At 35.3% G+C, this 14,204-nt stretch overlaps 1 protein-coding gene across 5 annotated transcripts in view; it reads right to left on the bottom strand.

Annotated features, from left to right (window-relative positions):
* The window catches only part of CEP126 (centrosomal protein 126), a 55,228-nt gene that overhangs the window by 23,007 nt on the left and 18,017 nt on the right, over positions 1-14,204 (bottom strand). For 3 of the 5 annotated variants that reach the window (XM_063394543.1, XM_063394540.1, XM_063394541.1), the window contains exon 6: positions 3,952-6,046. In XM_063394543.1, coding sequence (XP_063250613.1) covers positions 3,952-6,046 — 2,095 coding nt within the window. The other 2 variants (XM_063394544.1, XM_063394542.1) reach the window with 2 other exon arrangements.

Genomic DNA, 14,204 nt, shown 5'->3' with positions numbered 1-14,204 from the left:
TAAATGACATGCAGACAAAAGTAAACCAAAAATGTGTTAACAACATGATGAATATAGTAGCACCAAAACTAATAATGGTGAGTAAACGTCTCTGTCCACATTTAGATATTTACACCTGATCTCCTTCAATTGTCTTAGATGTGGACATAAGCAGCTTAAGTAAATCCCCATGCTGAGAGACAGATAATAAAGATGGTCTGTACAGAGACACAAGGTGATCTTACCAAATAAAAAGGATAATGAAAGGTGAACTGTGATATAAAAAATTTCAAATAAGTAATGTTTTAGAAAATAAATTGCATTTAGAGAACAATCCTAAAGTCTAACTGTCCAATACAACAAATCACTGTTGATAAATTATTGTATCTATATGTTAATTGTGTCAACTTTCATTAAGATTACGTAGTACTGTGCAGTAAACATGTAGTATTTCACAAAGTTTATTTGATTCACAGAATCACAGCATGGTAGAGGTGGGAAGGGACCTTCTGAGGCCATCTGATGCAGTGCCCCCATTCAAGCAGGGCCACATAGAGCTCATTGCCCAGGACCATGCCCAGATGGCTTTTGAGTGACTCCAAAGATGGAGACTCAAGAAAGTCTCTGGGCAATTTATTCCAGTGCTCAATCACTCCCACAATAAAAAAAAAAAAAAGAGTTTTCTGATGTTCAGAGGGAAATTCCTGTATTTCACTTTGTACCCACTGCTCAGGTACTTTCAGTGGGAACAAACTGGAGACAGCCTGGCTCCATCCTCTTTGCAGCTTCCTTTGAGGTATTTCTAAACATTGGTAAGATTCTCCAAGACCTTCTCTTCTCCAAGCCGAACACTCCAAGCTCTCTCAGCCTTTCCTCATAGGAAAGGTGCTCCAGTCCCTTTAACCATCTTTGTGGGTCTTTGCTAGACCCTCTCCAGCATGGCCGTGTCTCTCTTGTACTCAGGAGCCTAGAACTGAACACAGTATTCCAGATATGGCCTCACAGGTGTTGTAAGGTTTAAAAGTCATGGATTGAAACCTTATTTCTATAACTTGGCATTTTTTTAGTTAATCTTATTAATTCGTACATCTTTGTGCTAATTTTTTAAAAGGCAGTACTTCTGTGCAGCATTTTCTCTCAGCCAGAAAGGTCTAATCTAGACAGTGTACTTTAAATTTATCTCAGTTTTGTCTGGTGTAGCAAAACATTTTCAAAATTGAAGCATCAAGCTTCCAAATTAAAACTAAGTTCTTAATGAAACTTTCATGCAATCCAACCGGAGATGCAAATTAGTATTTTCATGTACAACTCAGGAATCTACATACCAAGGAGATCTATCTAAACCAAGGAGATAGTATATTATTATTTGTAAACACAGTTACTAGATATGTAAATGGAGTTACTTGATTTAAATTTGGGAAGACAAATTACCAATTTATTTATGCAATATTTACATGTGCAGTTTAATTGCAGTTCATATTTTGAACAAGTGTTACTTTACTGTTTCTAACACAATTTTATTTATTTTCTGGTTATTAAAGTGACATTAAAGCAGAATTCTTATCACGCATAGAAAAAGAAAATAACTGATCCTAGAAACATATTTGAAGCTTATCATCTGTCTGCTGCCAACAATAGTAACATGGGACACATTAGCTTTGAAACATTGCCATTTAGTTATATGCAAATTATTGTAGCATGATACATGGTACTGAATAGCACCTGAAAAAGAAAGGAAATGTGATCATGTTACATTGAATATGAGAAAAAAAATTTAAAAAAGGAAAAGAAGAAAGAAGAAGCCCCTTGGTATATTAGTAATCACATAATGTTTTTCTGAAAAAAATAGAATTTAAAGTTGCTCTATGTGTATGCATCAATACCTAATTAATTTGCAAGACTAGATCAATGCCAAGGAGAAGATTCCTTTGAGACATACAAGACCAAATAATAATTATAAATAGTCTCTTTAGGGAATGAGATACTGAGCAGTCTACTGAGAGTTAACTGCAAGTATGTTAATTAGCCTTATATCTGTCACAGGCTAAAGGTTAAACACATTTTTAAAGCTTTTACTGACTGAACAAGAAAGGTTTTAAAAATTCTAATATCCAGCTACAATAATATGCTATAATATGTGTCAGGCAGAAGATATACAACTTGAAGTCTGGAAACCAAATTAAATTAAGATCCTCATGGACAACAATTGTATTCATCTGGTTCTCACTTTCTGCACATTTGGCAAAGCATTGCAACAGATCACATTTTCTACAGTGTCTTCCCAGACATCATGAAACTCTGCAGATATTTTACTAGAGAACAGTGCAGTATTCAGTCTCACTGCAAGCACTTTAGGACAAGACTATGGTGTCTGTGTGTATTTAGAGGCATTGAATAAATAACAGCAAGCCATTAAGAGTTATCTATCTTACTAGTCTAGTAAGAGTTGTCTATTTAAAATAAAGAAGACTTTCAAAATACAAAATATAAGCAGACACTGAGAGAGGGCAACCTACATAAATTTTAGAAGGCATTTATTTACTCAGCTCTTCTCTAAAAGAGCTGGAGGTATGTCACACTGGGGATGTAGCATTTAAAGCTGCAGTGAAGGCACTGTTAGTAGTGCCCAACTTGGACCCAGGACATTTCCCGATTCATTGATCTGAAGTGCAGACAAGGACATCAAGAGACAAAAATCTCTGCTGGAGGCAAGGCATGGTAATGCAAGTCTTCATTCATTTCCAATGTAAAATCAAATAGGCTAAGTCACACAGATCTTATACTCATCTGTCTGACTTTGAACTGGAACAGACAAGCAGATAATATTTTCTCTGCCCACCCCTGCTTTAGGCCATGAGTATTCACTTGCCTGCATCTGCTCTTACACAACAGAGTTTTTCTGAATCACTCCAAATTAAGAACTGTGTATTACTGCAGATAAAACTAGAAATGTAGGGGGTTTAAAGTTATGGGTATTCATTACTTTGCTAGAAAGTATCTTTGAGTTGCATGGCCAATCTTTGGGGTGATCCCAGTATGTGAAGCAGTTTGGAGTTGTGCTTGTACATAAAGCAGGGACTACAGCTCCAGGAGCTCCAGCTGCAGATCTCAGGAGCTCCAGCTGCAGCCCTCATTAGGAAGCAAACCACCATACTACATAGAAATTACAAGTACAAGGATGTCATTAGTGCCCAAGGCACAGAATACAGCTAGGCTGCACAGGACAAACAAGGCAAATCAAAAAGCACGAAATGTAAATTGAAATGTAAACCCCAGGAGATTCAAGTTCATTCTCCCAAAAATTTCTTATTCATCTTTCCTGTATATTACCAACAAATCTGTGCCTCGTATTGTTCCCAAGGTTATTTTTTTAAAAATGCAAGATTGTTCCTCAAATTTCTTAAAATTCCTTATAAATCAGATAGAGCTTGCAGCAGAGCAAAGTTTGCTGGCAGAAGCTCTTATCTTTAATTTTTGCTCAGCTTTTAATAGTATTCTTGGGAGTAAGTCAGTAACTGTAGGCACTTACAGTGTCAGTATTTTAAAAACACAGTAGCACTAAATTTCTTTCACTCTCATGTGGCAGTGACTTTGGACAACAACACTCTTAGTTACCTTGTTACCTTAGTTACCTTGTAAAATTCACTTGTATAAACTGTCACTTCCTCCTATATCATTATTTAGACCACCTGTCACATCTGCTCATTAGTCATGAATATAATCTCAGGGAAAATACTTCCTTTTCATTTAATATTGCAGAGAGCTATTAGAAATGAGGATTGACGTTTGAGAGGCCTCTGGGCACCACTAAATAGAAATGAGAATGACAAATGGTGAAAGCTTGTTAAAACTGGCTGTGTTGTCCGAATGGATGAAAGGCTGGATGTTTTAACTGAAAACAAACCTGTGCTGTATTTGAAGAAGACTTTTGTCTGAACACCCCCCACCAAGACCCAGAAACATGATTCTTACCAGTAGCAGAGTCTTTTGGAGCTTGGCTAGAATGTGCTCTGTGCCAGAAGGTGCTTGTTTTTCCAGCTGCTGGGATATGATGGAGATGTAATCCATTTTCTGTGTTAACAGGTTTTCTCTCAGAGCAAGTTACTGAAAGATCTTGACAGGCGCTTGCCTCAGCATTATTTACAGAACATGTACTTTTTGCCCAAGGTTTGTATTTGGCCATGCTGCAGTCAGGTGTAGAGATGGCAGTGGCCAAGCCAGCACAACCAGCAGTATTTTCACTGTTTTCTGCACTGTTCCTATTTAAAACCTGACCTGCTAGCACAACATGCCTGTCATTGAAATCACGGGTAGCTTGCAGGCTGGCAGGCAGCAGTGACTGACACCCAGGGCTGGCTGTGTTTTCAACACTTCTGTTTCCCAGCAGAGGTGTGGAAGGTGGGTGAGGTGCAAGATATTTCCCTGGAACTTTTTGAGTTTTGCTGGCTTCAGTGGCTGACTGCAGTTGGATCATAGTGCCTCTTTCCTTCTTGGGCATAAAATGTGACTGGACTCTTACAGATGTTGCTCTTCTGGTTATTTTTACCTTATTTTTGAGTTGACTACCTTCTTTAATTTTAGCATTATTGCTACATACTGGGGGTTTACTTGTTTCATCTTTTGGTACCATCCAAGCTTTCTGAGCAGAAAAAGATCCTGTAGATGTAAATATATTCTGAGATGGGTAATTAACATTTGGTTTTGATACATGAGAATTTTCCTGATGATTTTTTATGAACATGGGTTTTGAAGGCTGAGCAACAATACTTAAATTATTCTTAGGAGCATTATTTGCAGTTTGAACACATTGCAGCTGTGAAGAAGATATTTCACTGATGTTTTTTTCATAACATTTTTCATTATTTTCTATTATTATCTGGTCAATTTGATCACACCATTTTAGCTTCCTGTTGAAGTTTTCATTTTCTACACTTTTCTTTTTTATTTTTGCCAGTTCTAAACTGTCTCTGATAGATGACATGAGTTGAGTTCCAAAACTGATCCTATGGTCCGTAACCACAGCTTTGAAATCACTGTGTTCATATTTAGAATCCTTCTTTAAGATACTTCTGAATAACTTGGCTCTTTTTCTTTCAAGAATATTATTTTTCAGGATTTTGTCCTGTGCAAGAGCATCAGAATTGAACTCTGTATCAGGTAACCGTGACATATTTTCAATTCTATTTCCCTTTCCTCCTTTATTATTCTGTTGCTTAACTTTCAACAGAACTGAGGCATTTGGTATGTTCTGAAATAAAGATGTTTCTGAAATAATATCATTCATACATTTAATATTTTCTTCTTTTTTTTCGTTCATTTTTTCTATGGTATTTTTTAAAAAGCCTGTACTGATGTTTTTGTCCTTCGGTAATACATCAGCTGTGCTGGGAATGCCAGTGGAACATCCCTGATTAGGAAATAAGATTACAGATGTTGCAATAGGTTGACTAGATGCTTGCATAGATTTAGTTCTCTCCTGTGGGGTCATTTTAAAACTCTGGTCTTGCATCAGATGCTGAATTCTTTCTCCTGGAATAGAATCAGGGCTGTCCCGGGCTCTGCTAGGATTGAAAACAGGATGACCAGCAGCAAATGTGCTAGCTGTTCCAGAAGATGGCTTGCTTCTGTCTTTAATATTTTGCAGAAAACTAAATGCATTACTTACAGAGCTCTTTTGCTTACCAGAGGCAGAGAATTCTGTAGGTTGTTTTCCAGATCTGTGAGAAGCAGGTGATTCCACTTCTGAAGTGTTTACATGTTCAGCAGGAGTTAGAACATTAAGTTTAGCTAAAATATCATGAATAAGTATGTTGCGGTAGTGTAGCAAATCCACATTTCTCAGACAATTATTTAGATGTGCATTTTTAGAAGTATTTTGATCTGTGTGAAGTAAATCATTATTCCTAGTCTGGCATTTTTCTGGATCATACAGGGTACAGTCATACTGTGTGGTAAAAGATGATTCACTCTGTGTTGTGCAATTTTCATTTTGTTCTCCAGCGTCAAGACTGTCAAGGCTCATCAGGCTTTCTGAATCATCTCTTTCTTTGACTTCTTGATGAAAATTCTGAAATACAGGCATAAAAACAAACTCTCAGATTTATCAGAAATGTGGTTTTGCTGATAATTTCTCCTTAATGAGAGCTTAGACCAAATCAATATTGAGTCTGGTGTTTTTATGACTTGGAGTCGTATCTCCATGGGTGTTTCCATCAAGCCAAAATTTACCTGTGTTAAATTGTAACAGAAAATGACGTAATTTGGGAAGAAATCCAGAGGAGAGAGCAGCATGGTTCAACAAATTTAATCTACAATTATATATAAACTCCACAATATTAAAAAAAGGAACTAGATTTATCTGAACAATGGTACTGTTTCTGGATTTTCCTATGAGACTCGATGGTTTTGATCCTCTCTAAGGGTACTTGAGTTATAAATTGAAAGAGAATCCATGCAAATAAAGGTTTGATAGGGGATCTACTCCAAACTGCAACTTTTCCATAATACTGGACCAAAGATATTTATTTTCGTACAAAGCACCACAAGCGATGAGGAGTTAAGTCTTGTCATGGCAAATGCAGAAAAGTCTCTTGGTTATCATAACCACAGTGATTAACAACTCCTCCCAGTGAAACTACTTCTTCAAGTCTTTCAGAGAGAAGAAAGTATCTCCTGTTCTATGAGGACAGATCAAGTCCCAGGGCATAAGGGATTCTCATCCACTTCCTCAACCTTTTCATTAAATTTTAATGGAGTGATGAATAACAGCAACTGGCACCATCTGAAACAACAATTGGACAACTGTGTGCATGTACTATACAAATGTTTTCTTCATTGTTACTGCTCCATCCAAGCACTGAGATGCTGACATTGATTGAAAATAGATACTTTGTTAAGTACAAGACTTCAAACTACACATGAACATAAAGGAAAACAAGCATGTCAACGATTTTCACAGTCTCATACACTCTTTCCTGGAAATTAATTTTCACACAACTCAGCAGCAAAGTAATTTTAAACCTCATGTTGGACAAAATTGATGTGAAAAATTAAGAGAAGTTGAATTAGACATGCAATTTTATGCATTAAAGATTTTTTCATTAGTGACTTAAAATGGAAAATGTTTCTACTAGCAAAATCTGTTAACCTATGTGAGTGACTATAAATCCCCTAGCAATGACATAGAATTAACATCTTGAAAACTCACCAAACAAACATAGAATTCTTTAGTGAATAATAATGCATTTTTGCAGTAAATATTTTTTTTATTCTAATAGAATTGTTATATCTAAATATTGCATATTTTATAGCAGTACAAATATATTAAATTGCAGAAAAAAAAAGCTTAGTAAGTCCTGAAAGACGTTTTATGATCGAATTAAGTCTTATCTTGCACTAAATGTTTAGAGGTTGGTGCAGTCTTCCATTATAGTTATGGTCTATGATAAAGTTACTAAATAGAAGATCAAAGAAGGAAGCGTAGGGAAAAAGCCCTTTAGGGAACATTTTCAAACTAAACCTATACTAACCAGGGTCCTTCTAACAGAAAAGAATAAGTAGCACTCTGTTAGTTATTTATTAACCTTTATTTTTGACTAAATTATACTGTTAACCTCTGTTTGAACTTCCCCAAATAAGGGAAAGGCATATACTCAGCGTTTTCTGTATCAGGACAAATTCAAGAACTAACTCTGACATTTTCAGAAGGGAAAAAAAAAACTGAAAATAAATTACAGCTGTCAGGCTTACTTCTTGTCTAATTTGGAAACTGCACCTGTACAGCAAAACACATGTTTCTCAAATGACAGTTAAACAGAAGAAAAATTTTGCAAAGATCGATTTTAAAAAACCTTCTCTTGATAGCAGGTTAGCTTAAGCTGATAAATCTGGAGGGTGCAAGAAAACTTACAACTTTTAAAAATTAAGATAAAAAATTCTACAGTTGTACTCCAGAGGTTGAAAATAGACTTGTTCCTGCATTATATAAATAAGTATTCTCCTTATAAAGCTAAACCCCATGGAAAACGAAATCTCAGTTGAGGTGACATCCAGAAAAGTTATGAACTAAAGAATAAAGAAGGAGTTCTCTTTTAACCCACACTTAGTATTACTTAGTTCATGCAAATATAGTTCATTTACATTTATTTTGTTGCATCACACATTAAAGATGCTTAACATTCTCATTGAAATACCTACATATTTCCCATTTTAGATTACTATTTAATGCAAATTATAGTCCCATTTCCTTGTAAAAATGTGTAATTAGAAGTAGTTCTGCAGAAATTAAAAAGCATTCAACAATTGTTCATTTTAGTGATCTGTAGGTGCAAGGAAATAAACTGAGAAATCCCAATGACTTAATTTTATTTAATCTGTGAGAATACTATAGGATGATTAAGAAACAAAATGTTCATATAGTACTATATTGTTATTTACCAGATTTGCATTTTTCCTGTTACATAAGTACAATTTATTGTAATGCCTATAGCCTGCATTATCTTATGTTACAATGCATGAAATCTAACACCCACACATATCCACATCCCTAGGAAAGGAATACTTCCAAGGAGTTAAAGAGGTCACTTTTATGTCTTAGGACTTAGAACAGCTGTGTCAAGCAATTTCACTTTAGTGAAGCACTAAAACAAAGAGAAAACACAACCCTAAGAGATCTTTCACAAGGCCAGTGAAAGAACAACATAGCAACAAGTAAAATTTTAAGTGAACCTGACAAGTGAATTTTCTGCCAAAGGACTTTGTCAGAATGCTATTACACTAAAGAGCTGCTACGTGTGTATTTGACATTTTCCGCAAAAGAAGTGCTGACTGTTCGTAATTCCAAGAGGTGAGTGGCAGCACTCTTCTGAATATAAAATCCTGAAAAATGCTATCTATTCTGAAAACTGAGGCCCTTCACACTTCTCACACTACTTGCTATTTTTGATAATTTTAACTGGTTTCTTTACAGAAATTCTTTGGTGTTTATATGTGTATATTTATCATATTACACTTGACATTGACTGAAGTAAAACGCACCACTAAAATTATGTAGATGCAAAACTAACTTTCAAAGCCAGTGAGGTACCTAACCAACTTGTTTCAAATTTATCAACTATGGATTGGGAAAGTCCATTCAAAATTATTCACCTCATTTCTGTATGAGTTTGAAAAACATCATGTACATAGCACTACACAATACTTATTTCTCAAAAGATCTGGGCAGACTCGGGAGAGCAAGTTACACTGTGAAAGGATTTTGGTGCTTACCTTACATGAGAGATCCACCCTATTGTGCCAAACTCACCAAAGAAGCTATAAAGGTATAGGATGACCAGAGGAAAGCTTACTATCAACACCACTGTCTTTCCCAGTCTGAGGCCTAGGTGCCTGATCTCTTCCCAGGCTAAGGATACAGAAACCACATGTCTATGAATCGATGAGTTTTGAAAGGACCTGTTTGGAAAATCATTGCAGGCTGCTAGAAATGCAGGTTCAAACTTCTCAGGATAAAAAGAACTTGTTTCTAATTTCATAGGCATGTGAACAATTTCAGTAAGCCATACTATCAGAAGATTTTAAAAGAAAAGTGATCTGAACACTGAATACCAATGTTTTATTCCAATTTTCAGTCTTAATACGCCCTGAGGCAAATGTACATAATTGTGTAGGGAGCAGACTTTCAGCTGAACTTGTCTCTCCGTCGCTTTAGCATCCCAGTACTGAGAGTGCTGTTTCTCAGGCACCCTGTCCCAGGTGTCTAACTCTCCCATGCTAATCTGGTCATTCCGTTACAGAAGTGCAATTTATAAAGCTAGGTATGAATACTATTAAAATTGTTAAACTATTAAATGGTGAGGCAGGGTGCACCATAATGCATTGTTCCCGTTTTTTGTTTCTAACCCATTAATAAATTCAGTTTGAGCAGGCTTCATCTACACTGCAAATTTGTCATGTAACAATAGCATGTGATTGCATAATTAGAAGCCATGATAAGGCAAATAGTCATAGAGAAATACTGGGCATGGATGAAGCTCTTTAGTATTTACCTAATAATATTTTTTATGATTACAGTTAACACATTTGAATGGACTGGAGCCATAACATCCATAACATCAATAAAAAAGAATAGATTAATACTATTTGATCAGTACACAGTTCCTGAATGAATCAGTGTAAGAACACAATTTTAAAAATAATCTCTCATTCAGTCAAGGAACTGCCCTACCAGAGCTCTTTATTTTCTAAAAAAACAGTATATATTTTTGTAGTTGATGAAAAAGGATTCGGTTTTTTTAGCAGTATACTTTATAAAGATGGAAGAGTTTTTAACATGGTCCAACTCTTGTGCACTGCAAGCAGCAGCCAGAGCAGAAGGTGGATTTACGTAAGGAGATACTAAAGGTCAGATACAGAAATACTTTTAGAATCATGGAACATGCTGAGTTGAAAGGGACCCACAAGGATCACAGAGTACAAAGCCTGACTCCATACAGGGCAATCTGAAGGCTAAACAATATATCTAAGATCATTTTCTAATACTCATATTTATATATTTCTAGAAATAAATTTACCTAATAAGGCAGTTTCATGTAATTTCCAACATTCATTGCATCCTTCATTAATATAATCACTTATCTTGAAAAAAAATTCTGTGACTTACATTACCTGTTTTACAAATCCAACTTTTTTCAATCAGATATGTTTCAAGACATACATTCTTCCTAAGAACTTCGCAGATTTCATTTATAACAACTCACACAAGCTTTCAGCATCTACCTTTCCCTAAATAGCCTACTGAATTTAAAGGTTAATTTTTTAAAATCTTGCCACTGTTTGAAATAGTGTGATTCTTTATTACAAGAACTTTCAGTCTTCTGAAAGAGGTCACAGTTACTCTCTGCTTATCCTTGTCCTCTGAATTTTGGGTGTTTGGTTTGATGCTTTATTTTGTACTTTATTTATGGTGAACCATACTTATGGAGATATGCAAGTGTTGGGCATAAACTGTCCAAAGCTTAAGCTACTAAATACCACAGCAGTGCTACTGCAGGTTTATAAAAATTAGTATTAGAAAGAATGAAATAATTGATTAGACTCCTGTGTACCCAGGACACCATTAGAATACCAGGATAGAAAGAGAATACTAGGACAGAAAAAAGTGCTGAATTCTTTGTTGCTTTACAATTCACAAAAGTCTTATCTTTTTTAAAAAACCTAAAACACATCTCTGCCATCTTCAAAGGGGCAAAATTACTTTGGAGATTGATACTTTATTCTTCATGAGAAATCAATAGGTTTTCCAACATCTCCTTGAGACACCAGTATATACTATCACTGATAATACCACTTTAGTATGATGCAGCATCCTGGTAGACCCATATGCACAAACTTTACATCTTCCAGTCCCTTCCTGCAAGCAAATATCTTACTGTAACTGCAGTACACAAAAGATTTGGTACTGCAGTTTTTACTCTGTTCCTTTCTTTCAGCTACATTTACGAACATCTTACTCTGTTGCAGTAAAACAAATCCCTCCAAACCAGTCATGAAGTATGGTAAAAATACTTTAGTGCATAGCCATACATAAATATTTCATATATATGTATATATAGGGATACATGCATATGAATGTAAACAGAAAAATGGAGTCATGCTAATACGTATGGCAATTCTTATGAAAAAGCGATATGCTTGTAAAAAAGGAACAGGTATATTTTAAAGGATAGTATCAATTTCCTTGTTCCTGTGGTTAGTGAGTTAATGCTGTATGTATAACAGTTATAACTTATCCACAAGCAAAACCTTATCCATGTATTAGTCTAACTCTGAAACAACCTCCTTTGTACTGAAAAGCTGTTTCAGCTTCAATCCTACATTATTACCTGTTCCAGAAGGGCTTTGAACTGAGGAAAGATGCTGTTGAATGAACTCCAGACAGTCAGGTATGAAGATTGTCATGTGATTTTATATGGCACAAGCTTAGAATAAGTTATTTTATGAAAAATCTCCCCCAAAACCTCAAAACCTACTCTTGAGGAATACACAATCAAAACAAGTTGGAGTATTTGGGTAAAATAATTTAGTGTGGAGATACATTTCAGTTTGTCATTACAGCACATGTGAATTTTGGATTACTGAAATAATGTGGAAGATAGCCGTTAGTCACAATATTGGTTGAAAGCCAATGAAAACTGAACACCTCTCCTCTTGCCAAGAGGAAAGTAAGTAAGGAAATCACTCAGGCCTGTCATATAATTTAAATGATCAACATAAAAATGTTAACACTCACATTTAGAAGTAAAAAAATGGCCAACATTTCTTGATTTAAGGTGACCGTAGAAACCTATTTCAAGCTGTTGAATGGTCTCTACAAAACTGAGTTTGACTTCTGCTTCAATGCCATTTTATCCTAACCCTACCTGTCAGAGTCTGTTTCCCCACTGACTAGCCTTGAGCATTCTAAAAGTTCTTGATGCTTCAGAGAGACTCTGTATACAGCACTCCTTTTTTCCATGCTGGTCTTACCTATGGCTCTGAAGAATTAGACTGACACTACATCCCTTGCAGAAGGAGCCTTTGGTTAACTCATTCCAGCCATAGTACAGTTTTTCTATCAGTTACCTGAAACATCTCCATTTCACAGACACTGTGAAACTCAAAACCACAGTACACAAACACCTAACAGTCTTACAAGTGAACTCCTGCAAGGCAGGTGATGTCCATACCATTCAGTGGAACATCACTTAGAAAATATCCTTCATTGTTTCATGGAGACTTATGCGATTTCACATGTAACATGTATAAATACACACACTACAGTAAAATACAATTTTTTTCTGTATTAGACATAATATAAGAATAACCTGCTGAGTTTGGGTTGCAATTTCTGAGAAATTTTACTGGTGTTCCATTCTTTTTTTAATAAATATTGAAGTGTTTTCTTCCAAGAGGAATGGTATCCATGGAAAAAGTGGTACTGAGTACTTCAATGGCTGCACAATAAGCTCAGAAAAAACAGCGAACCAAGGTTAAAATCTTGCTTCAAATCAGTCAGAAAGGGATTTAAATTTGGATTTCACAGATACCATTTGAGTAACCCAATTATGGTCATATAAGGGAGGGAAGAGTGTGAATCTCCATGTGATAATCTATACTTATTTTGTCTTGAATTGGTTCTTACTTCAAAGTATTTTGTTTAAAAAATGAAAGGATAGACATAAAATGTTGTGCTATCAGTTTAATTAAGGCATAATGTATTTTTCTGGTAGAGCCTAGAAATATTGTACTGACCAAAATAATGTTGCATGACCATGAAATTGGAGAGGTGACAAAAAATACCTGAACAATACTCTTCCTTGTCACATTTGAGCCATTTAGTGGAAATTTTAAAAATTATTCAGTTCAAGGCACATGCCAGAAATGGCAAATTTCAACATAATGAGTTAACAGTTCAAAAAAATGTTAAGCACCTTGGGGCTAACGTTATTTGGTGAAAAGTTGCATACAGCTTCAGCTAATGACCATGCTACCAGCTCCACCTTAAAGATTTTATTTATGCACAGAATAAAACCAGGAAAGGATGGAAAGACAAAACCATTTTTTGTGAATGGAATTAGCCATATTAGAAGTCTTCAAAATGGAACATACTCATGAACATAAAACAGTAACTTGATGTAGTGGCTTGGATGCAGCTGTTGCACAAAATAAAATCTACTGCTCTCAATACTTTACACAAAATGATTTTGGAAAATGGTAGAAGCCACTAAAACCCTTGGCTTACCGATGAATCTGTACAAATATTTAGAGATGTAAAGCAGCGAACACAACAAATCTACTGATAAAGGTTCACATAGAATTTTATTGCCCTGTAGAAAAGTAAAGAATTTTAGGAATCTTTATAATCCTGTTGGGCCTGTAAAAACAGAAACAAAGAGAGGTCAAAAGATCTCAATGGATGGCTAGGTTGCAAAGCAAGTGCACAGTGAAATACTTTAATTTTAGAAATTACTTCAGACAACAGGTAGTATCAAGACTACTGAAGTCTATTGATTTCAGTAAGAGTATTTTAAATCATTATAAATTATAAATTTTATTTGTATTATAAATACTATTTCACAAAACAGGAATGCACGTGCACACCAGCCACCAGCACAATCCAAGTATTAAACTTCCAAAACTCAGGCTTTAGAACAAGGTCAATAGCTCTCTTGACTGTTTTTCTAATC

Source organism: Prinia subflava, chromosome 3 (assembly GCF_021018805.1).
Source record: "Prinia subflava isolate CZ2003 ecotype Zambia chromosome 3, Cam_Psub_1.2, whole genome shotgun sequence".
Taxonomy (NCBI): domain Eukaryota; kingdom Metazoa; phylum Chordata; class Aves; order Passeriformes; family Cisticolidae; genus Prinia; species Prinia subflava.
Note: the sequence above shows the minus strand (reverse complement) of the source record. Positions and strands in the feature narration are given on the sequence as shown.